Source organism: Notolabrus celidotus, chromosome 19 (genome assembly GCF_009762535.1).
Source record: "Notolabrus celidotus isolate fNotCel1 chromosome 19, fNotCel1.pri, whole genome shotgun sequence".
Classification (NCBI taxonomy): Eukaryota; Metazoa; Chordata; class Actinopteri; order Labriformes; family Labridae; genus Notolabrus; species Notolabrus celidotus.
In genome coordinates, this window is record NC_048290.1 from 14,347,689 (window position 1) to 14,373,166 (window position 25,478).

Genomic DNA, 25,478 nt, shown 5'->3' on the forward strand with positions numbered 1-25,478 from the left:
GATGAAAAAACAAAACAAAACCAGGCAGTGCATGAATCCTCTCCTCTACAAGAACTTTACACCCTTCATCACAGAGGAGAAGAGTGCTGAAAGAACTCATTTGAAAAATTGAAAGACAGCTGGCTCACCACAAGAGAATTTCTAAGCCTTTCTTAATATTCAAAGATGAGACTACAAATTGGAGCTCTCTGAAATGTAGCCAATACTTTACAAGTGAACACTGCACGATTTTAACAAAGTCTGTATGAAGTGGAGATAAAAGAGCGGCGAGGATAACACCCCTGCTTTCTTTTTAAGGACTTTGTTCTGTCATGTTAGATCTAATTTGCCTTGCACTGATGTTAAGAAGCAGATCAGCATGTGCTATGCTGCTAATGAATAAAATATTTGTTATGAAAAAGACAAACATTTTCAGAAACTTGTTCCCTGCAGAAATGATCAGTGTGTATTCTCCCCCAGAGAAAAGTGCACCACTTCCTCCCCCACTCCCACACCTCGTTCTTCTCCAGGCTGCACTCCGACATGGCCTTGTCTCCCTGCTCCTGGAAGGTGATGATGATCAGAGCCACAAAGATGTTGACAAAGAAGAAGGGGAACACCACAAAGTAGACCACATAGAAGATGGACGTCTCCATGCGGAAGCCTGGGTTTGGGCCCTGGTCCTCGTAAGTGGCATCCACAGAGTGCTTCAGGACCCTGAGAGACAGAGAAGATGGAATACAGGACAGTACAGAGAGGTGTTCAGAATCTTTTTCTCTGGCCTTGTTTGATTATTTCACCAATGTCAAAACTGTTTTTCATAAATGGTCCCATTGAGCTTCTATGACATAATTTTATTTTTTTAAGTTATATTTTTGGGCTTTTTGCCTTTATTGATAGGAAAGCTGAAGAGAGACAGGAAACGTGGGGAGTTAACACATCAGTTAAGATGCTATACATACATTTGCAAAATCAGGGTCACAGCTGAGTTAGCTGACAGGCTGACAACTTAAAGCCAGGTACAGAAAAGCCTGCCTCAGCTTTGTCTCTTTGTCTAAGCTGACCAAAAGTTAGGTTGAGTTAGCGTTTCCAAAATGGCCACCGGCATCATCAGGTTTCAAATGGCTCTCCAGATACCAGTGGGTGATGGCACAGAGACTATCCATGGTTTTACTGCTATTTAATCTTAATTCCATTTGTAACATTGTATATATCTAAATTGTATTCTAGCTTTATTTATCTATTTTTATTTTTACTTATCTTATTTTATTGTATTTTACTTATTGAAACTTCTTGATTGTACTTATGTCTGGGTTGTTGTAACAACTGAATTTCCCCCCCGGGATCAATAAAGTAATATCTTATCTTATCTTATCTTATACAGTCTGCAGTTTTGCTTTCATGGCAATCAAAACCCACAAAATATTAAATTCACAATAATGCAAGATGAATAAATCTAGCAAAGGTATATTTGAAATCTCTGAATCAATAAAGTCAACCCTGACATTTTTAATCCAAAACCTTCTGTTCATGAACGATTACTTAATGCAAATATATTTCAGAGTGACAGAAGCTCTCCTAAACGTCCTATTGAAGCTTTAAAAGATGACATTTCCCATTACCTTCATCCCAGGACGCCCTAAAGCACACAATCAAATCCTGGAAGTGGAATCAAACAAGCCTCATAAAATAATAAAATGAAATCAGTCCAACTTGAAATACCAAAATAAGCCTGTTCAAAAATATCCATTCATCCTGCCTGAAGAGGTTTTTTACCAATCCTCACAGAGGACAGCTATAAATAAACGGATGAGTCATGGGTGCCCTGCTCCTCTTGATCAAGAGATATGGCCATGAACTTGTTGGTTGCAATATTTATCCTCCAGACTCATCGGTTACTCCAGGTGTCTCTGGTGAGCTCACACGTCTCCTGCTGTGAAATCAAATGATTGACAACCAACAGAGCAGCTGAGAGCATTTGTTATAATGACGCCATGTGCTAGGCACTTTGTGGCCTTTGAAGTGCTCTACAAATAATGATGATTATGATGAATTAGGAACTGTTTTCACAACAGAGTCCACAGCGTCGTCATTCTGGAGATGAACTGACATACAGCATGTATGACTGACCTGAGGGCAGGCTCCTGAGAGAGTCAGGGAGAGGTTCATGGCACATGTAATGATCTTTTAATGTCATTGTAATGAGACTTGCTACTAGCTTTCTGAAATGTTTCTCTCAGTTGTAGAAACCCAGAAACAAGACCACCAACGATGCCATCTCCCTCCGACTATTATCTTCTAATGATAGACTGACAGCCTCTGGGACAAACTGAGCCTCCAGCCAGCAGTAAAGACCCTCCAACTAAGACTTCCTCTTCTGTGCACTGCAGTCTTAACAGTCCAACTGAGTGGCCCCTGTGTTTAGACCAAAGCAAAACTAAAACTTGCCCCTTTAGATACGTCTGAGTCTCAGTTTTACTGTAAATAGTCACACTGATATTCCTTCTGGCTGACTTCAGCTAAATGAACTGAAAAAAGAACATGATTTTTCTTCAAATTGATGGCTCTTAAGTTTTTAGAAATGACAACATTATGATGCAATCTTGGGCTGCACCGTTGCCTCACAGCAAGAAGGTTCCTGGTTGAGGTCCCCGGTCGGGCAGGAGCCTTTCTGTGTGGAGTTCGCATGTTCTGCCTGTGCATGTGTGGGTTCTCTCCAGGTACTCTGGCTTCCTCATACACAGTCCAGAAACATGCTCTCCAGGTTAATTGATCACTCTAAATTGCATTGTATTGTAGATGTGAGTGTGTGTGTGTGTGAATGGTTGTCTGTCTTTCCATGTTTGCCCTGTGGTAGGTTGTTGAGCGGTCCATTGTGTGCCCTGCCTTCCACCTGAAATCAGCTTGGATTTGCTCCAGCCCCCGTGACCCCAAACGGGATAAGCGGTCAAGATAATGGAGGGATGGATGATGCAATTTTATAACAGCACAACAGCATACCCAGACCCAGGAAACAAACCATTTATGCTAGTTTCACATCCCCATATATGATAAATCAACATGCACAACAAACATAAAACAAGAGCACTTCCTGTACTGTTATCCATCAAGTTCAGACTCAACATTTGATGTAGAAACTACAGAAGTCAAGGCAACATCAAGCTAACTCCATCTACAGTGTGTGAGGCAATTTATCAGGTACCACACAGCTCACTCAGGAGACACAAACAGCTTCATGCAAAGTTTCTCCTTAAAGCAAAATAACTCCCAAAAGTCTGTAAACAGACTTTGAAGAAAACTTCTGTGAGGGCCTGAAAAGCAAATAAACTAGAGTGCATCATGTTCGCCAAAGTTCCTCTTTCCAGTAATGACATTAAAGTGTAATGGACACTGTACAACATCACCAAATTCAAATCCGGACTCAAAACACACCTATTTAGAAAGGCTTTTAAACTATAATTGATTGATTTTTTTCTTGTTTTGTTTTATTTTGCTGCCTTGCTTTTCTTTGCTTTTTTTGCACTGTTTTCCTTTTGCTTTCCTATTGTATAATTGTATTTTCCTGTAAAGCGCTTGGAGAACCTTTTAAAGCGCTTTTATAAATAAAATGTATTATTATTATTATTATTATTATTATTATTATCATCCATGCATAGAGTTATTCTAAGCCTCGTGTGACCAACATTGTAATCACACAGCCGTGCTGATTGCCTACTAGGATGGTGAAAGATGCCTGAAAGGCATAAAAATAGAAATACTATCTCCATTCTCCATCACTGGACTCAGGCCTTGGTATGTTGACTGCCAGAAGCACACTTGGAAACAGAGTTAGATTGAGGGAAATCCATAATCATAAATTTCTACTGGGTCTGTAAGAAGCTCACATCAATCATGCCCAGTCACATCATGCTTTACAAACAGAGCAATTCATGCTTCTACTGTGTGCGTGTTTCTCTTAGTTGGTTCAGTTTGTTGTTGGATGACTGATTAAAATGCTTCTCTGGCTAGAAGACTTGATTCTGATAATGGTAAAGGTTAGAAAGCAGAATGTCTCATGTAAATCAAGTCATTAACATTTGAATGTAAAACAATTAGCAACTCCTCTCTTGGTGTCATTGTGCTGCCTCTGTTTGTTTAAGAGTCTGTGATTTTAGATACCCATGACACTTTGTTAAATTTGATCATTTACTTTCATCCTCAGGAAGAATGATGAATGAAATAAGCCAACAGCCATCAGAAGTCTCTGGCAGTCTGATGATGATGATAAATCTGCCATGTTGCTTCGGCTCAGGCATACTGAAGCTGTCTCTGCAATGAGCCTTGATTGCATCTTTAGAGGATAGACAGTAATTAAGCCTGGGAGAAATAAGATGGCTCCTCTACTATCAGCCTCCTGGTGGTCTGAGTGCCTCAAGGACAATAATCATTAAGTCCATGATTTAATGAGTCAATAATCAACAAGTGGCTTACAACACAGATAGTGCAATCTAATGCTATCTGAAAACAACAGCTCTGTGTAAGTCTACATTTATGAAATGCATGTTTTTACAGTTTTGGAGACATTTTTTGACTGGTTATATTTCTATTTTATTTTGTTTACAGCTTATTGATGATGTTGTTGTAGTGGAATAGAAAATATTGAAAGCAGTACATAATATTCTGCCCATTTAAACCAAGCAGCAACCTCTGGTCTAAAAATATGAGGCCAATGTGGAAGTGTTAAAAACTGCAGTTTATCAAGGATCCGCTTGAGGCTGACCACACACACTGACCAATATAGTTTGGGAAGCCTCTTGATATAAATGATGTGTGTGAAATAATACAGATGAAGCTGCTCTGACTTACATTGGCCAGCCCTCTCCAGTGGACACAGTGAAGAGCGTCAGGAAAGCCCACAGAACATTGTCGTAGTGAAACTCGTACTTCTTCCACTCTCTGGGCTGAGCTGCCACATCGTCTTTATCGTAGTCCAGAAACTGACCCCTGAGAGAGACACGGGACAGATGTGTGTTCACTCATCTGTGATTTAAGACATTAAAAATAAAGCCTCTTCAAAAAGACACTCAGGCTGAGGAGTGATATTTTAGGATGATGTACCTGCAGTCTTTTTCCAGACCCTTCGACTCGTCAGTGCAGTAGAAGAATTTGCCCTTAAAGAGTTGCACAGCGATGACCGCGAAGATGAACATGAAGAGGATGTAGACGATGAGGATGTTGAGCACGTTCTTTAGAGAGTTTACGACACAATCGAACACCGCCTGGAAAATAATAACACGCAAACAACAAAATAACAGTGTAAATACATCAGACTTGACTTCTTGAGTTGGTTACAGCTGTGACTTAAAGGGGGGAACAATTATTTGAGTGGAAACCAGGGTGTGGATTGAACCAAAAGTATCACTGAAGACATCAAGAAATCCTGCCCACCAACTCATTCATTATAAGTTTGTCCATAAATACTATGCAACACCTTACAGACGCTTTATTCTTTGGTCTAAGGTGGGTTTAGTTCCTTGAAAATATCTTAAAACTTCCAATCCCTTAACAACCATCATTACTGTTATTTAATGATGACTCTGCTCTCAGAGATACAGCCAGATTGGCCTTAAGGAAAATCATATTTGCGAGTTCAACTGCTGCTAAGAAGACCGTGATACAGTCCTGGTTCTCTACTGAACCTCCGTCTTTAAAACAAAGGTTTAAGGACTTCAAAGATATTGCTACCCCTAGCAGAAGCTCTGTATTAATTCTGTGGCAGCCAAAAGCAGAGGGGCAAGTAAACTAGTAGAATAAATGCATATCACCTACAAAAGAAAGATTCATTCACATCCCTTGTTTAAACTTCTGGTATCATGCTCTGCAAACATCCAAATCAATGCTCAGTAAGAACATGAACACACCTTTAGATAACGTCTGTAAGAGTGTGTTCCTGCCTGTCACTCTCTCACCAGCTGTTGCGCTGTTATATCTTTCTCTGAGATGAAGTGCCTTGTCTATCTACTCTGACATGTTTGCGATCCATCCAATGAATATTCTGCTGCATGACTGATCTCCATTCAGGCTTTTTGTCTCCAGAGTAAGGACGGAGCCTATTTCTCTCCTCCTCCACCAGCCTGTCCGTCAAACCGCTCTGTCCGAGCGTCCGTCTGCCGGCTCCCATCCGTCTCAATCATCCCTTTTATTGCTCCCATCACTTTTTGTCAGTGCCATTACTTTTGGAGGATCAGCTGCCTTCACGCTTCGGAGGGATGCTGTCGTTTACTGCATGAGAGGAAACTTTTGAGGGTCTTAACTTTATAAATGTCAGGATCAATTTATACTGATTCTCCTCTTGACACTCTTTACACAGTGCTTTCGATTAATTATCCTAAAGCCACCATGCAGAATTTTAAAGTCGCAAACCTGGACTCCCTCCAGCAGGAGTATCAAAGGACAGAAACGTACTCATATTTCCTAATCTCTAGAAAAGGTTCTGCACACTTCAGCCTGGTATTGAAGCTGCAAACCAAATGATACAACTCCACTTTCACTCTACACATTAGAGAGCCGGGCCAGGTAAATTAAAACTGGCATTTTAAAGGTTAAAAGTGGTTCTATACCCCTCTGTTGTAAACCTGGCCCCATCCTTGATAGGCTAACTCTGATGTACTGGCCTCTCCCCTCTTTCCAGCCTTCTGCCCACTTGTACAGCGGTTGGAGTTTGAACATTGAAAGCTTATATTGCTTGAGATATTTATTTTTCATTAAATGATATGGAACAGGGACACATAATCATCATATTTTAATCTAAAAGAGAAAAAAAGCAGATGAAAACAACTCCCCAGAAATGGACTTCACCTCTGAAGTCACATCCCAAAACACAACCACTAAGATGGATCAAATTTGGTTGAACTGGGGACACTGGTCAAACGATACACGTCAAATAATTATGCAAAGTCATCTGCTCACTCCACCAAAGTAAAGCAAAGGAGGCAGCACTGATAAGTGGAAGGGTTAACAGGCCGGCGTGAGAGCCTCCTATGTGCCGTCATCAGGCACTAGAGGCTAGAAGAGATGCCATCATTGATAAGAAAGCAAAATTCATTAACCAGGATTTGCAGTATAAGTGATTGTCATTATGATAAAGCTTTTAAGTAAAGCAATAAAGTAAAAGCCAACATTTGATTTCAGAGAGATAAGATGGAGTCAGATAAGTGTAACTGAAGGTTTGAGGAATATTAGAGAAATGACTGATGCTTGGGTGCAAGTTGAAATTAGTTTGAGAAAGTTGTCATTAATAATCTGCTTGGCCTTAACTTTTGGAAACACTTGCAGCTCCTCAGCTTCTGGTTGTAAATCCACTGTGACTGCTGTGAATTCATGCTAACAACAACCATTGTTCTTAAAGAAAAGAGCAGCTACATACTCCTGAGTGCACACCTTCTGAATTTAAGTGATTACGTCCAAGTTTCTGTTATTGTCTCCCCCCCTGTGTGCTGTCTCCTGAAAAGTGTACACTCTGGGAAATCCTGCCCATCATTGCCTCTTTTCACAGAACTAATGCAGTAGGAAGCAATTTTCTGTCACTTCCAAACTGTGTGACTTTACCTTCTCCAGTCTGCATGAGACCCTGATGTCAAATAGTGTTTGGGTCTAAAGAGTTAATATCCTGTTTAAAATCAGACTCCATGTGCTGTAAATGCATTTGACTCATGATGAATAACATGACTTACATCCACCTTGGTCCACAGCTGCTCTGTGTTTAGTCAGGACTGCATGAGTAACAGACTGGAGTACTGTACCTTCAGCTTGGGCAGACGTTTAATGGTCTTAAGGGGCCGCAGGACTCGGAGGACCCTCAGGGACTTGATGGTGTTGATATCCTTGCCTTTCGTCCCTCTGTGCAGAGTGAAAGTAAAGTCAGTCCGGGTGATGTCATGACACCGCCGGCTACAAGAGCTGATTCTTTTAAACACATAGAGATACCTGTTAATCAAGTTAGTGGGGAACATGCACGTGACGTCATTATGTTATTCTACAGAAACATGGAGCATGGTGTTTACTGAAATACTCAAAACTACACATACCAGATATTACAGATCTACTGGTTTGTGTACAGTTTCTGGGATGTCTTCTTTCTCATTCAAATGTTTAAAATTAACGTTTTACTGCAAAAAAACTGCAAAAGAAAAAGAAATAAAAGTAAAAACTAAACTCCAATCCTTCTTTTCTCTCTTTTTCTTAATGAGTTTTCCCCTCAGTCCTCCTCTCTCCTTCTCTTTTCTTTCTTACATTGAACTTGTCATTGCATGCAACCATTTTCTTTCCCACCTTCCCTCTTTATATCTCCACAAACTTTCTCTTCCATTTAATCTTTATGATCCCGTCTTTGCTGCCATCTTTCTCCATTTATCTCAGTCTTTATTTATTCATTTGTCTCCTTCCACGTATTATTCCTCCATTTCCTCTTCCTGGCTTTTCTTTCTTTCTTATCTTCAATGTTTTCCTCCAAGATTTTTATTCATGGCTCTCTTTTTCTGTCCTTATTTCTCCTTCCTTTTCCTCTTTCTTTTCTGATATCATCCTTTAATCCTCCTTACTTCCTTCCCTCCTTTCTTCCCTCCTTTCTTTCTTCCCTCCTTCCTTCCTTCCCTCCTTCCCTCCTTCCTTCCTTCCTTCCTTCCTTCCTTCCTTCCTTCCTTCCTTCCTTCCTTCCTTCCTTCCTTCCTTCCTTCCTTCCTTCCTTCCTTCCTTCCTTCCTTCCCTCCTTCCTTCCTTCCTTCCTTCCTTCCTTCCTTCCTTCCTTCCTTCCTTCCTTCCTTCCCTCCTTCCCTTCTTCCTTCCCTCCTTCCCTCCTTCCCTTCTTTATTTCTTCCTTCCTTCCATCCTTTTCTTTCAATTTTTTTAAAGCGTCTTTTAATATTTATTTTTACAGATATCTATTTTTTTTAAATTCTATTTTAAGTTGTTTTTATGTACAGAACTTTGTGTTGCAATCATTGTATGAAAAGTGCATTATAAATAAAGTCTGATTGATTGATTGATTGATTAAAGATCCAATTGCTGGTACCTGTTTGTGTTTATAAAAATCATTTTTCACTTTACTTTCGAGTCTATTTTTCCTCTCAAGCCTCAGAAACAAACTTGTGCAGTTTTTTCATCACTGCCCTCGTTAGTGTGTTATCTCACTGTGTCGCTATCAGACTCCCAACATGCAGCCACATGAAGCTGTAAGCCGTTTCTGCAGAATAACATAAAAGCATTTAATACTGTTTGGAGTAAATGCCCAAAGAATCAGCCCCTGTTGAAAGAGGCAGCTTCTTTGCAGGAACCACTGCTGTCAGTCACTGGAAGGGCCGCAGGTTTTGTTAACCAGGCACAGAGTGGGAGTGGGGTGTGGGGGTTTGAAAACTCGCTGTTATGTTAATAACATACAGCTGAGCCATCATTCACTCAGAGACTGACATTGGCCAAGGGCAGCGGGGGAGGGATTCTTAATTAATCAGTCACACGTACACACAATGTGGCTGTCACTCTCCATGAAAAGTGTTTCTCATTTGTATTTCTTAAAAAACAAGGAGAAGTAGAAAATGTGTGTGTGTGTGTGTGTGTGTGTGTGTGTGTGTGTGTGTGTGTCTGTTTGTTTGTATGTATTTCTATGTGTGTGTAGCAATAATATCATGTGTGAAAGAAGAGGAGAAGAACACAAGCATGATAAGAGAAAAGAGAGTCTAAAAGCCCTGTTAGTGTTCCCCAGAGTCCCTGCTGCTTCTTACACCAGCATGAAGTCGATTACAAACCAGCCAGTGTTTTCATCCCCAGGGAGCAGCTCCAACAGAGAGCAGGAAGCTCCTCACTCCAGCTAACATTTGTAAAAAGATGCAAACGCACCCAAAGGCCATTGAACCAAGATTATAGCCTTTATCCAAAATATTTGAGTTCAATTATCCTCATAGACGAGCCAAATACGTCTGCTCACCAGGTTAAAAATGGAGCTCAGTAAGTATGAGTGAGTGACCTTTGTTCTTTCAGCTGACCATTAAAGAGTAATCACTTCATATTGTAGTCCAGAGAGTTTAAAAGGGAAAATGAGTTTCCAATTGCCACGGGCAATTCAAATTAATCTTACGTTAGCAGCTCCCTCTGAAATAAACTTATAAATAAAACGCCAGCTGTTGCAGCTGTGCTGTTCTATGTCATATTCAACCACTGCTGCTCATTTCCTGGTTCTGTGTTGAACCAATCAAAAAGAAATGAGCCTGAGTAAGTGAACATGTTTTGTGTTACTCCTTGATTGGCACTAAATTAAAATGTCCTTTCCAGGAAAATCAAGCTCACATCACCTTCATTCCAGGAAGAGAAGTGAAAACAGGGAGACCTGTATTAAAAAAAAGATTAACAGCTGCTCCAATCTGTTTCACGTTTGATGAAATTGTCCCCAAACACACAGAGATGCACACTTTCATTGGATCAGTGTGTCAGTGCTGCTACGACTAATCTAAATGAACCCTTGCTTGTCACTGAAGGGGGATGCAGATACCGAGGGACGCAGAAAACAAACGGTTCAAGTAGTTTTTTCCTGGTGAAAAAAACAATCTGAAAAATAAAACACTTCTTCTTCGTGTGGTGTAAAACATTGTGATGACAGGAGAGAAGCATGGTTCCATATAGTTAAGGCTCATTGGCCTTTTTCAATCTCCAGATAAAACTCTATATCTACCAACACGGCATGCAGCTGTCATGCTCGGATGCCTCGGTTACCCTGGCATGCAATCTGCAAAGTCAATGCCAGTCCTTGTATTCAAGGACCTCAACACATGGAGACGGCACGAACAGACTCCCAATAGCTTTCAGAAGCACCGTGGTTAGGGAACGTGTGTGTGTGTGTGTGTGTTTGTGGTCCTGTGATCATCACAGTGTAGTGCAGATCAGTGCTGATTGCTCAGCTGACAGGCATAAAGATCAGTTTAATAGTACATCATGACGGTGGTCGTCGCAGAATCTCAGGAGCATTACCTGTTTATGGGCGCAAGATATGACGTCCTATCAGACGCACTTTATTACCCCGCTATTACATGATGCACAAGGCTGCTTTGGTATTGTGGTTTCATGTTTAGTGGAGGTTTTGATTACATTTTATAACTTTGGACAATGTATGTAATAGGGATGTGCTCGCTTAGTTAACTAAATGATTAAAAATCATCACCTTTGCTAGTTGGCACCAGAATTACTCATCGAGTCATTAATATCTCAATCATTTCGGGCCTGAAGCAACGATCGTATGTTGTATTGAATCTGTAGCACAGAAAATCACCACTAGCCAGAGCTGTGACTCCGGTTACTAATGACTACTGCCATAAACATGATGTGGTGTACAACCGACAGACTCTCGTAGTGCGGTAGCTGTATTGTGATTCTGAAAATAGAGATAAAGTCTGCTTGAACTGGAGTCTAACCACTCAACCAGAGCAATGTGTAACCAGCACAGGCATGTGAATGTTAACCTGCAAGTAAGATTTAAGGCTGGTGGTGCTAGCTCTGCTTATGTTAGCCACACTCGGTAAAACAATCCGACGTAGCTCACCTGCAGCCTCTGTGACACTGTGTTTAATAAATGGTGCTTCTTACCTTTGGACTACGAGGTTAGTTGGAAACTAAACTTCCGTTGAAATGACATATCACGGGCAGCACTAATAAACTAGTAGTTCATCTTTTAAGAATGTGATTTTGGTGTTTAAGAGGATCTAGATCTAATTCTTACACTACCTGCAGCCTTGAGAAACACCTGCTCTAAAGGGAAATAATCACTCAAGGTGACTTCAGGTGAAAGCTGTAATCCTTTATTGATTTCCTTTTAAGTTCACTGCACTGCATAAAGAAGGAAAGATGTAGGTGAAGGGCAGAGAAGTGATTAAACTGCAGGCTATAATTCCTCAGTGATTCAACCAATTAAAAACACTTTGGCCAAGATTACAGGAGATTAACATGAAGGTGAAACGATCGATAAGTACTTTTAGCTTTGATACAACTCATGCAGAGAGGTAGTCAAAGCAAATTTATACCTGCGCGTGGGCGTGTGTGTGTGTGTGTGTGTGTGTGTGTGTGTGTGTGTGTGTGTGTGTGTGTGTGTATGCATGCAGCTGTGTATGTTGATCTTCTGAAAGCTATACAAGTTCCCAATATTGTCTTTTCATCCAGATGTCCCAATATTGGGATGGGGATGAACTTTTCTCAAAGTGAAAGAGGAGGCAGTAGGGAGGGAAGTCATGGTGTTAAGAACCATGGGATGGAGGGTGATTAAGTTTATTTTGAAGGGTTGACAGGAAGGGGTTCTGTGTTTGGAAAGAAGGATTGGGGGATCAAAACCAAAAGATAGAGAGGGACAGTTCCCACCTGGCCACGCTTTGTTGCGATCTGATGAAAAAAAGCAATGATAAGCGTACAAACACTAAATACACAAATACAACCCACAGAAATAGAGCGAGCCAATGAAGCAGAAAAGGAAAGCAGGACAGAATCCACATTTTAAACTGACAACACACCGGCGTGAGGATACAGGGACAAGAGACAAATAACAGCACTTTAACGTATTAACCTGTGGAAGACAAGTCTGATCAAATATTAGAGAGATTACAAAACATGTAAATAAATCACTTTTATAGCAAGACAACGGACATGACACTGTGGACAGTATTTCAAAGAGGAAACACAAAGACGAGAGGAGGCGCTCAATGAGAATGATCTACTTTACCGATACATTCACACTGCAGCAAACCAGGCGAAGTTCTGACCAGATCTGCTTCCTAAAGATGAAACTCTCACACTGACTTTGAATTTTTCCAATCGTGACTTAAGCTCTGCACAGCACTTTGAATTGCCCCAGTGTATGACCCCCCTACCACCGTGGTGGCGGAGATTTTTTTTACAAGTGAAAAATGAAACATACTAGTTCAAATGTTTGATCCACAAGTTCTCAAATTGTATTCTGCAGGTTCTCACATCAAGTCTACAAGCTGGTGCATTTTGCAACATATTTACCTATATAGAAGCACAGTTACTCTGTTAACCTCACAGTGTGAACGTAGCATGTTACAGGCTAACTTACTGGGAAGACGGTCGCATGAGAAAGATGAAAGGAGAAACAAACAGATGGACAGAAAGTGTACAAAAGAGGGAGAGATGTGGGGGATGAGGCTGAATGTGATAATCCCTTCTGCCTATACCAGGACAGGGAACACAGCACACTGCCTGAGTGTGTTAGCACGATGAGGACGTTACATTCTTCAAGTTTATGATTTATGTGTATAAATGAGCCGTGCATTAGCGGTTTGAAAGATACTGGCAGAATGCTGAGAGCTACATCGAGGCACATTTTTATTATACTTTTAGTCATTATGTCTGAAAATGAGAGGGATGCTTTATATTAACTCTACATTAGCATCTTTTTAATTGTGTGCTTACCACAGACAGCAGCACTTACATCCTTTGTCTCCATTATTACACGAAAAACCTCTCACTCTCATAAAAGCTTGAACCTTTGAAACTGCGGTCTATGGCTGCACATTTTTCTGTGCATTATGTATATTGTTCCGTCTAATACACATTAAATGCATCAGATAAATAGAGAACAGGTAATTGCACTTATGCAAGCCCGAACACAGATGAAACACAAACACAGTTACGTAACACAAACAGAGAAAATGCCAGTATCTTTGATCGTGACTGTGGTGGAGATGATAAGAATAGCAAATGACAAAATATGACATTTGTTCAAACATTTAGCTGAGAGAGGGGAAGGCTGCTGCCGACACGTCTCCAAACTCTGAAAATGACACTGGCTGAGATGGACAGGAAGAGATGCCGGAGACACAAACAAACAAAGATGAGCACTTGGACAGGCGGAGAGAGAGGGAGAGAGACAGAGAGAGATACAGAGAGAGAAAGACAGAGAGAGGAGGCATTACCCCATAAGGCTCCTGAAAGCAATCCAAGCAAGCAAACAAAGCAGGGAGGAAAAGAAAAGTGCAAAAGAGAGAAGACAGATACAGTGTCAGCAACAGATAGACGACAGATAAACGTCAGCTGGCCAAAGAGAAGAAAATCACAGCGACAGAAAAGAGAACAAGTAAAAAATACACAGGAGACTAACCGTGGACTATCGAGACAGAGTCGGTATCAAACAAAGGTGGACAAAGAATAACTGACAGTGCTGTTGAAACAGAATATGTAATTACTCTTCTTTCTCCAGGGAGGGAGAATACAGGTCTGGAGATTCAGGGGCTCATTAACTGTCTTTATTCTGAGGCTGTGGAGAACATTTCCAATTTGCTGGAAGGTGTCTGTTAAAATAATCTAACATGACACTTCAAACGCAGATGTGGTCAGCTTTGTTTCTTCACTGTGTGACAGAATCATTAACGCTGCTTCCTCTTCTGCGAACAGTTTACACTCACTGATAAAATCGACCTTCTGAGGGGCGGAACAGGGTCAGATGAGAGGAGATCATGTGACCTTTTAATTACTGATTACATCCTCCCACTACTTTATAATGAACGTGCGTGCTCTTGATATAATTACTGTATTTGCCAGGTGAAAATAGGCCAATTAATGATCAAAATAGTCATCAAAATGTGCCGTACAAGTTTTTTGTACATTTCACACACATTGTCTTTTTTAATTTAAGACAGACACTGAAATCTTAACACACGTGTTAAACTAAAACATGCAAAATGTCAGGGGGTGTATCCTTAACTGTAATGCATTGATTATAACATGTCACCCTGGCATTTCTCTGAAGTCATACAGCAATTATTTCTGCAAAGTTTAGAGCTGCATGTGTTGCAATTATGTGCCAACAAATCTCTCCCTCTACTCCTTCTGTTCCCTCCTGGACCTTTGAATAGTTACACCGAGCACACAGTAGACCATTAGCCTGCTACAGCAATACACTGTGGAGAGGTAAAATAGCAGTGATAGAGGAGTCTGACAGTCATGTCAGCCAAATAACCCTAATAAGTGCAAAATTCTGCACACTGTCTAACCTGCAGGAATTTATTCATTTGCAACGTTTCAGACGTAGACCTTCATCCGACATTTTTTACGTTTCTACTTATCTTTTCCAAAAGACCCCAGAGAGCCAAAAAAGCCACAAAATTAATGAGGAATGATCGAATGAATGCTCTGAAATTGTTCGCTAGAGCGAAATCATTGGAGCGGGGTCACACAGAGCCGGCCTGCTCAGCTGCAGTGAACATCAACTGCTGTTTCAACATCCTGCAGTGTGGCTGTAGCTATTTATATAAGACCTTATATCTAAAGCTCCGCTGTGAAAGTGGACATCAACACCGCAAGAACAAAAGAGAAGCTGACTTACGAGCAGGCAAAGGCCACCAGGGCTCCGCTGACCACAATGAAGTCCAGAATGTTCCAAAGGTCACGAAAATAAGAGCCAGGGTGGAGGAGCAGTCCCAAATCAATCATCTTGAGTCGGAGAACAGAAAATACCAGAGAAATGTCAAAGCATCTCATAAGATAACACAGGCACACCCTTTGTTTTGTGAAAATGATATTTTAAACCTGTCAGTTCTCTGCTCATTAACATGTCTAAACCCTGCTTATGATACAAAATACTGTCTTTTCACTGACACAGAGCATTCATCATTTAAAGCAGAGGTTCTCAAAGGTTCTCAAACACAATGACTTCAGATTTGGAGACCATCAGTTTTAAAAAGTTGTCTGACATCCAAGATTTAATTTCTAGCAGACAGTTGTGAAGCTAAACATCTGAAAAAGTTTCACATTTCTAAGACTTTTCATTCTACTTAGGATCTCAGGTGTTTACCAAAGTTTGCTGAGCTTGCTTTCCAGGGATCAAATCAAAGCGTACCTTTATCTCGACAGTCCCTTACCTTGATCACCATCTCAAAAGTGAAGACTCCAGTAAAGACGTAATCCAGATACTTGAGAACCTGAGAGAAGAGTTAGAAAACATCCTGTGAGATGAAGTCCACAGATGCATGACAGATGTTTTCAGTTAAAGATAAGGTATATGTGTTTGTGTGTGTGAGTGGATCAGATATGCACCACGTGCTCCTCAGCCTTCTCAGGGTTCCCAGGCTTTGTCAGCTTTGCACTCACACACATCTCCTGCTCACCCACACAAGCCTCTCAAACACACCACACAGAGGCACAACATCACCTCAGATTCCCTCAGTGCCACTGACTCCTGCACGAATTAGTCGTGCTTGTCTGTCACAAAACAAAAACTCAAGCCGTGTGCGTGTGTGTGTTTGTTTGTTACTTCCTATCTGTCTACATAGACTTATGTGTTGTCTTGGAAATAAAGAGAAACATTTTGCTGCTTTTTAAAAAACTTTGTCAAGTAGATTATCCAGTCATCCACTTATCAGGCAATAGATGTTTTATGTTTAATGCCATTTATCCAAAACTTTTAAGATACACGTTACTATATCTGTCTGAAACATCAAGACAATCCTCATCCTCTTGTGTGAGTGCCCTCCCATGTGAGTACACCTCTGACGAGCTGTGTGTTTGTTGTGTACGTCCAGATGTGTTCAGATTAAGTCTAGATGTCAGCTGACTCACGTTGTTGCGTGGTGCATTGGCTTGCACAGGGTCCTCTGCTGCCAGAGCGATGCTGCTCATTGTGATGACCATCAGGATGCACATCTCAAAGTAGCGTAGGTTGACCACGTAGTGACACAGCCGTCGCACCCTGCGACATAAACACACACAGAGAAATGTAGAAGACACACAGAGTTTTGACAGCTCACTGGTCTGTTCAGGTGAAGTTCTCCATAACAGGACAACTTGTATCTCCTTTCCTGACATTATGAGTGGACACGCATCAGCCTCAGGGAACCATGTGATGCAGGTTCACCTGAGTTTAAGATGTCCTTTAATAAACATACTGCAACTCCCGAGCTTCACTTCAGGGTTTGGCTCACCCTGTAGGGATTCTCACCTATTCACTATTAGGGCTGCAAAATTCCAGGAATTTTCAAAGTTGGAAACTTTCCATGGGAATTAATGTGAATAAACCAGGAATTTACTAAATCATGCAAGTACAGTTGAATATCTATGCTATTCCTCAATCACATGCACATAGCACCCTGCTTACTGCAGGGCTATTGAGACCACACCCCCTACATGCACTGTGCATTCCTCCATCACATGCACAGATGATTTCTAGAATCCTGGACCACACTTTGGAGCCCAGAGCACAAGACTATTGAAGCCACACATTTGAGCCTGTGGACTACACAGAGTGAAGTGAGTTTTGATGATATTATGTGGTAATATATCTCACAAATTTGATGTATGGTAGAAAAAAAATATTTATGCTTGGATATGATACCTTTCCATTAAATCAATTCCCAGTTAGTTCCCATTAATTCCCATGGAAAGTTTCCAATTTGGAATATTTCCCAAATTCCCCAGCTTAACTTCCCATGGAAATTTACCTGAAAATTTCCACCCCTTTGCAACCCTACTCACTATACATTATCCCTTACACATATAAAACTATGGATGGTACTCCACATCACTCCTCTCACTTACGGGTTTGTCACCCCGAAGATGAACATGGAGCTGTAGGGGAGTATCTGCCGAGGCCCGTTAGCTGCCTCCTCCTCCTCCAGATCTTTCTTCTCCTCATTGAGCGTGAAGTTGTCGCAGTCGATGTTGTTCACTGGTGGAGAAAAAGTAATAATTTACAATCACTTTCATCAGAGCCAACTGAGAGGTTAACTTGAGTGTCAGTTCAAATATTTTTTGAAATTCTGGATGAAATACTGTGAATTTGAATAAATACATGCATGCTTTTGAAGGAGTGATTATTACTTGATAAGGAATCCTTCAAATTTAAACATTGGTTAAAAACAAACCAGTCATGTACACATGAATAATATGTTTCCTCATTTGATGCCCGTTCTCGAGGGCTTTGTCCTCACCTTCCATCCTGTTTTTATAAAGTCACTAAAGTGTATGTTTTGTATGTAAAATTTGTTTGTAAGTCAGTTTGTGTAGTGTCCTATTAACTGTCTTGTGACAAATGTGTCATTTTAAATCTTGTTGTATTGTGTTTTATGCAAGTATCTGCCTTAAGAGGACTACAGATGAAACCTAGCTATTGTGCTAATTCTGGTATATTTACATTGAGGCATACTGTTGCAATGTTTACATTGAGGCATACTGTTGCAATGTTTACATTGAGGCATACTGTTGCAATGTTAATTAATGTGCATTGTCCTTAATCAAATAATCTCAAATTAATTACAAGTTTTCTCCAGTGCCATCAACAGGTTTACATTTTAAATGCTGAATATTTTGGTTTATAGAAAAGTTACTGCAAATGTCATATTAATCCCTTTCCCTCAGGTGTCCTGTGTGCTACAAACTCAGTCAGCATGCTTTAGCACAAAGCTAAGATGGCGAAAAAAGAAAATATTATTACTACAAGGCATCGTCATGTTAGTAATTTTACTGTGAGCATGCTGACATTAGTATCAAACAAAAGGCATTGCTGTAAGTACAGCATCAAAGAGCTGCAGGAACGGCTGCTCCTTTTTTATTGTGGGAAACATGCAAGAGCTTATTGTTGCTTTAAAAAGCACTGTGCTTATTTTGGCCTCTTAAATATCTCTTGTATGTGTAAAGATAGCAATCGTAATTTTTTTGAGAAGCTCCAGAGCTGCAGTGATAATCTAAATAAGCCTTTTAACCTTCATTGTTTCTGCTACAGAGTAATGACTAGAGGTGATACTATATTAATGAATGAAGAATCTTTCAGCATGTAAGTAATCCCTGACTATATGTGACTCTGATATGCTGCACTCACTGGGTATGATGGTGGTTTCTCCAGGCGGGGCAGTGATGGTAACAGGGATGTGGATGGCGTTGCTGTTGAGACCGGCCTGGCTGGCCCGGGTGGAGTTCTTCTGGTTGTCAGCATCTTCCTGTTTTTCTCCAAGACTCAGGCTGCTCCGCATCAGCTGCAGAGGACTGGAGGCCAGGCCGTCTTCTTCAGCATCTGGATGCCTGTCCCTGAAAGAAGAGATGTGCATCTCATAACAGGTATCACTATACTGTGCTCACAGGGTACTTTAAGCTGTCTCTGCCAAATTAGAGCCATGCACTGAAGTTCTTAGTCCTCCTGGGGGAACAGACCACAATATATGTGGCAGGGAAATGAATTGGACTCAGACGTGGTGTTTATGTTTAACTGAACTAATAAAATCCTGTATGTATCTTACTGTGACTTACAGGCTCTCATGAAAAATAACCTTTTAGTCTAAATAAATCCTCCAGGGAATAAATTAAGTCTGGTCCAACACAGAAGAGGCCGACCAGAGAGCTGAAGCCGGGGATCAGAAGATGTTATGACATTTCAAGTTATTGCCTCGACCCTTATGAGCGAAAATTCAAAACCAGCAGCAAAGATATGAAATGAAGCAACACTCTGCAACCACAAGTCTGTCTAGTGAGAAGAAATCTGATGATTCCGGATGAGCCAGGAAAAAAACATCATAAAAAACACCCAGGGCTGATAAATACGAAGACAATGTGTTTGTCCAATCAGGTGAAGAAATTTGGGAAAATCAATACTATTGGGAGGTTTGGCATCAGATCCGTATAAGCCATAAGCTTGGGCAGTAAGGCATTGTGCAGCTGTTATCATTGTGTAACCGTATGAGGTTGTGAAAGTTAGAAATGTTAGAACTTCCCAGGAGTTTAAAAGTAGTGCTAGGTCACTCCGACCTGGACCAGGATGTTGCATAATATTGACCTGGTGTTCATGGAGACCGTCACGTAGCAGAGATTCTGTGACACCATTGTGAAGTGTATAAAAGCTGAGTGTGATCTGTTATTAAACGAGCCTCAGAGCATCAGACCAGACTCTGTCATTTTGTTTGAGAATATGCTACAACAAAGGATGGACTGTTTTCTTACTAGCCCTCTGTTTACCAAAAACACCTCAACCTGAAATCCTTCAACAAGTGTCCTATTGTAAGAGATCCAAATTACTCAAAACATGACAAGCTATTTGTCATAATGCTCCTGTTTTCTTCACACAATACAGCTGGATTTCTGGTGTAAAATGTCTGAAATGTTTCATTTGAAGGTTTAGTCTGCAGCAAGAGAAACGTTCATTATGGAAAAACACGAGTAAGAAGTACAAAACATCTTCATTTAAATAATTGAATATCTGCAGTCTTACCAGTGACCTTTGATTCCATTCTTGCTCCTCATACAGTCGTCTCCATCCAGAGTAGACTGAGCTCTGACCATCCGTGTGCGTGCCTTCCTCTCTCCATTACTGTCCCCTCCTCCTCCTCCTCCCACCCCCTTCATCCTGCGCTCTCCTTGCGCACCATTAGCTATTACTCCATTTCCTTCTTTGGATAAACGATGGGAGTGATGGTGGCGGTGGCTTTTTTCTTCTCCTCCTCGCAGGCCGTTTGCCTCCTCCTCAGGCGAGCCAGCCTGGTAGTGGTGCCTGTGTCCCTGCCCTCCATTCACATCCTGGTTCCGCTCCCCTTTCTTCATGTGGGTGCCGTTACCGTTTGGATCTCTGGTCCTGCTATGATGGATGTGGTGCCTCCCTCCCCGGCCGTCGCCTCCATCCCTGCACTCCCCATTCTTGTCGCGGTGTCGGTGATGCTTCCTGGCGTGCATGTGGTAGTTGTCTCCCACTCCGCCTCCTTCCTCCTCCCAACCTCCATCAGGTGGCTTACCGGGTTTCTCCCCATCTCTAGCCTCCACCACGAGAGGCCGGTCCAGGTGAGTCATCATGTCGGGATGCAGGTGCAGAGCAGTGGTCATCCGAAGGCGTTCCTCAGGGTCCAGCTCGTTGAACAAGGCCTCACTGCTCGCCCTCAAGTTGTGCCTCCTCAGCTGATTGGTCCTTTGCTCCCACACTGACATGGCCTTAGCTGACCGCTGCTGCTCCTTACTGCACACAGGAACCAACAGGGACATGAGAAGCAATCAAAACTTTGATGTCTGCTTTGTTAACTTTATTAAGAGGGTTTAGTTGAACATCCAGCATCCACAGTTTCATCCATAGGCACACCACCTGCTGATACTCAACTGTTTCATTATTCAATGCTAAGCATCACGCCCAGAATAAAGACAGAAAGTAAAGAAGCAGACAAAAGGTGGTCTATGGATGCGTCAGCACAAATGTTCACCATGGTAGAGCCTTCACTTACCATGCCTGTGTGTTAAAAGGGGTAAAGTTCAAATTTCCACTGCAAAATAAGACAATCTATTGATTCCCAGCACCTCAGATGGCAGGGATTTCTAGTGCTGTGGGTTATTATATTCTAGAGGTCATGAAATTCTAGTGTCATCCACTTAATCTTTTACTCTGTGGCTGTTATTTAGTGCTTATAAAAACTATATTTTTCAAACTTCTTGAAATGAAATGTTTGTTTTTCTCGCTAAGGTAAAAAAAAAAATCCTATTATGAACTGATGTAGCCTCGGCCAATTAGCACGTAGGTGTATCATTTATATTAAAAGAACTGAAGGTTGAATCTCTAAGACTTCAGAGTCTGACTCACAAGAGGACTGTAAGTTTTTTTCTATATCGGGTATTTCACAAATTAGAATCGAGCTATCTTAGCAAATAAACAACAAAACTGTACAGTATGGAATTGTAACCTTGGATGTTTTTAATGATATTCTTTTCAGAAATCAGACTGAAAACAACATCAGCAGCTTCTGTTAGTAAAAACTGTTTATGTAAAGTAAATATAAAGCTAATATTAGCCTTCAACATCTAAAGAACATAAAAAAACTTCAGTAGAGACACTACCTGTCAAAAGTTTGGACACACCTTCTCATGCAATGTTTTTATTTTATTTTAATTATTTTCCACATTGTAGATTAATACTGAAGACATCAAAACTATGAAATAATCTGGTTTTGCCATAATCTGGATTACAACAGTAGTCAAATAGGGCTATCCATTGTGTACTAACCCTACCTCTGAACAACACAACTGATGGTCTCAAACATATTAAGAAGGCAAGTCATTCTACAAATGAACTCTTGAAGGCTCATGTTAATTAGAAACCATTCCAGGAGACCACTTCATGAAGAAGACTGAGAGAATACCAAGAGTGTGCAAAGCTGTCATGAAGGAAAAAGGGGGCTACTTTACAGAATCTAAAATATAAAACATATTCTGCTTTGTTTAACACTTTTTTGTTCATTAAAAAAATCCATTTATGCTCTTTTATAGTTTTGACGTCTTTGGTATTAATCTACAGTGTTTACAATCATTAAAATAAATGAAACCCTTGAATTAGAAGGTGTTTCCAAACTTTTGACTGGTAGTGTAATGTCTTTGACCTTTATCTATTAAAATCAGCAGTGAAAACTGAATTGTCAGGGATGTAATGTGACAAACTTCTCTGATCTGGCATGCAGAAGAACTGAAACAGAGGTTTTTGGTCGAATGATGTTGGATCATGTGCAGATGGGGCAGGCGGGTAAGGTGCTGTGGGTGGTGGCCATCCTCAACATGTTTCTCCATTAAGGAAGACAACAAGCTGCTTCCTGCATTAAGAGGAGTTTTTGTAAGAGTGAAATGAGATTTTTGAGAAGAATAAAAATCAAAACAAAACAACAGAAAGTCCTCTGATGGGTCCACATTTCATACTGTATCTGTCTTTGCACAGTATGATTTATTTACATGGGGCTTTATGGGTTAGTTTAGTTTGTTCCATCTGGTCACCTGTACCTCAAGATTCGTCTGGTAGGGGAGGAGTAGACAGTATACATCCTGAAGGAAAGACAGACAGGAGACACAGACAGATAGAAAACACAGAAGACACAGGACAAGTACCCACAGACAGGTGAGCAACACACATACAGGAAGTGTTTTAAAGTGAGACAGTAACATGTAGGGGATTATATTGTGAGGTATATTTCTAAAGTGCATGCACAGACTGAAAACACACTAGGGGTGTGATGTCAAAAAAATTAGAGTCTGCTCTCGTAGATAAGTTGTGTTTTCTCAAAGAGGTGAGAAGTTAAATCAGCGTCTCTTGGCTTCCAGCTGTACTCTAATCGATTGAGACAACAGGGCAGGGGAGCAAAGTTACAGCTGGCTGTTTAATTTTGGCCACGGCTCATATTGTCTGTTTAAGTGCTGTCTTTGGGGTCTATGAAAACAAACAGAATGCTAAACTGCCTGCAGTGAAAGCAACACTCAGAGAAATTAAACATTTATACACAAATTATTCACATCAGGGAGCACAAAGCGTAACATGGATTACTGACGGCACAGAGCTGCAGCCATCAACCAAGTGCATAATGGTTGGTGACGACCAGAGGGAGGAATATTTGTGTTTAATTTTCCACATTTTACACTCTCAATGGCCTCAAAGCCAAAATCTGTTTGTGATAACTACGTGCAGTTTCTTTCTATGTTTTATAAAGGAGTTTGTAATAACATATTTTACTTTAACCCTTTGTGATTAACAATGTGTGTCATCCATAGATCACACAAAGACCGCAATCGTACTGTTTGTTGGACTTTCTGTCATGCCGCCGGGTCATGAAAGGTAGCCTTAAAACATAGTCCCGGGATGCTGGTGGCCTAGCGATCTAAGTACCCCACATACAGAGGCTATAGTCTTTGTCACAGAGGCCGCCGGTTCGACTCCCAGCCACGACCATGTCCTGCATGACTTCCCCCCACTCTCTACTCCCCACATTTCCTGTCTTTCTTCAGCTGTCCTATCATAAAAGCAACAAAAAATTTTTTTCCCACTTATCCTTAATTTCACTCTGAACATTGTGTTACAAACTTAACATCTAAATGCTAATATTAGAAAAATTCTAGCAGCTCTTTGTAGTCAGATATAACTGCTTTTCCAGGGAGCATCAGCTGGAAGCAGGAAAATGGTCCTTGTGGTCTGAGGTTTATTAAATAAACCTCGGCAACATGTGCATCCATCGTCTAGCTCTGCTGCTAAATGAACTCCAACTTCAGTCTCACTTCTGAAAATGCTAGTTCAACTGTAAACAAAGACAATACATGGAAAAGGATGTATTGTCCAGAAACTCTTCGTTACCAGCTGATCAGTTCACCTGAAGCTGACCACGGCTCCCAGAGAATGCATTGTCCTCAGATGATGGCCGATGAGTTCTGAGACTGCTCTCAATAGGACTATAACTGACAAAGTGGACATCATGCTCTTCAAAAGGCTTAAAACTAGCGATTATAAACCATCAATTCATTTTCTAAACCACTTATCCTGTTTGAGTGCGGGGAGGGGCTGCAGCCTGTCCTGGCTGTCATTGGATGAGAGGCAGGGTACACATCCTGAACGGGTCGCCTGTCTATAACAGGGCTAACATTTATACGTACAACCAGACAGTTTCACGCTCACACCTGCAGAGAACTTAAAGTCAAGAATTCCCCTGATGAGCATGTCTTTGAACTGCACACTCCACACAGAAAGGCTCCAGGTGGGATCGTAGTGGATCCTTTCTTTACTCAGGTAATAGATTAAGTGAGGAGTGACGTCAGTTTCTAATACACTCACATTAGACTTTATTTTAAACCAATGGAGTCGCCCCCTGCTGGTCATAAGAAGGAATGCGGCTTTGTTTTTTAAAATAAAATACTATCTTTTGTTGATTAGTTTACGTAAGAAATCTAACATTTTGTCTAGTTTTCACATACTGTATGTCGTCAATATGTATCTATATTCTTTTTAAAATTAATTTAGACATAACTGAACAAGAAAAATAAAGTCAAATTTACATTTCATGCCTTAGGAAAAGGAACAAAAACACTGAATGAGGCTCTAATACATCATGCAATAAAATAAAAAGAAGCATAAGTACATTTCACTTTAACCTGGGGACATGATTTACTACAATGTTGTTTACAGAGGTTCAGAGAAGAGGGACAAATAGAGGAGAGGAAAAAAGGAGAGAAAAGAGGAAAGGAGATGGAAGAAAAAGAAGACTGGAGAGAGAAGAGAAAAGAGAAGGAGAGAGGCGAGGAGAGGAGAAGATAATATACAAGTAGAGGAAAGAAAGGACAAAAGAGGAGAGGACTGGAAGAGATGCTGAGGGCACAAAGAGCAGAGACTACAGGAGAGCAGAGGAGTCAAGGAAGGAGAGGAGAGAAGACTAGGAGGATAATATTGTAACAGAGAGTGAACTCACGGTGACTGAATGCTGTTGATGGACGACCTGCGAGAGATTGCATCTCGATTTTGCTTTACAAAACTGTACATGCAGAACAAAAACAAAAGAAAAAATGAGACACAAATCTGATGGGACAGGTGGACTGTCTGTCTGTCTGCAGGTATGTCCACCTGTCCCCTCCGGAGAACAGTACAAAACTAAACAGTGCAACTACTTCAATAACACAACAGCAACCGAAGAGTGCTCAGACATTTTCATAAAGACAGAAACTGAAAAAAAGTTCAAGAGTTTCATTCCAAAGCAAGAAAATCAAGAGTTTCTTCT

At 40.9% G+C, this 25,478-nt stretch overlaps 1 protein-coding gene across 1 annotated transcript in view; it reads right to left on the bottom strand.

Moving 5' to 3' along the window:
* The window catches only part of cacna1bb (calcium channel, voltage-dependent, N type, alpha 1B subunit, b), a 194,813-nt gene that overhangs the window by 39,536 nt on the left and 129,799 nt on the right, over nt 1-25,478 (bottom strand). Inside the window, exons 21-31 of the mRNA XM_034709309.1 lie at nt 25,173-25,235; nt 20,198-20,932; nt 18,818-19,023; nt 17,539-17,668; nt 16,564-16,693; nt 15,867-15,926; nt 15,332-15,438; nt 7,761-7,857; nt 5,077-5,237; nt 4,825-4,962; nt 495-696 (exon numbers count right to left, since the gene is read on the bottom strand). Of these exons, the coding sequence (XP_034565200.1) occupies nt 495-696; nt 4,825-4,962; nt 5,077-5,237; nt 7,761-7,857; nt 15,332-15,438; nt 15,867-15,926; nt 16,564-16,693; nt 17,539-17,668; nt 18,818-19,023; nt 20,198-20,932; nt 25,173-25,235 (2,029 nt within the window). The remainder of the gene's footprint in view (nt 1-494; nt 697-4,824; nt 4,963-5,076; nt 5,238-7,760; nt 7,858-15,331; nt 15,439-15,866; nt 15,927-16,563; nt 16,694-17,538; nt 17,669-18,817; nt 19,024-20,197; nt 20,933-25,172; nt 25,236-25,478) is intronic.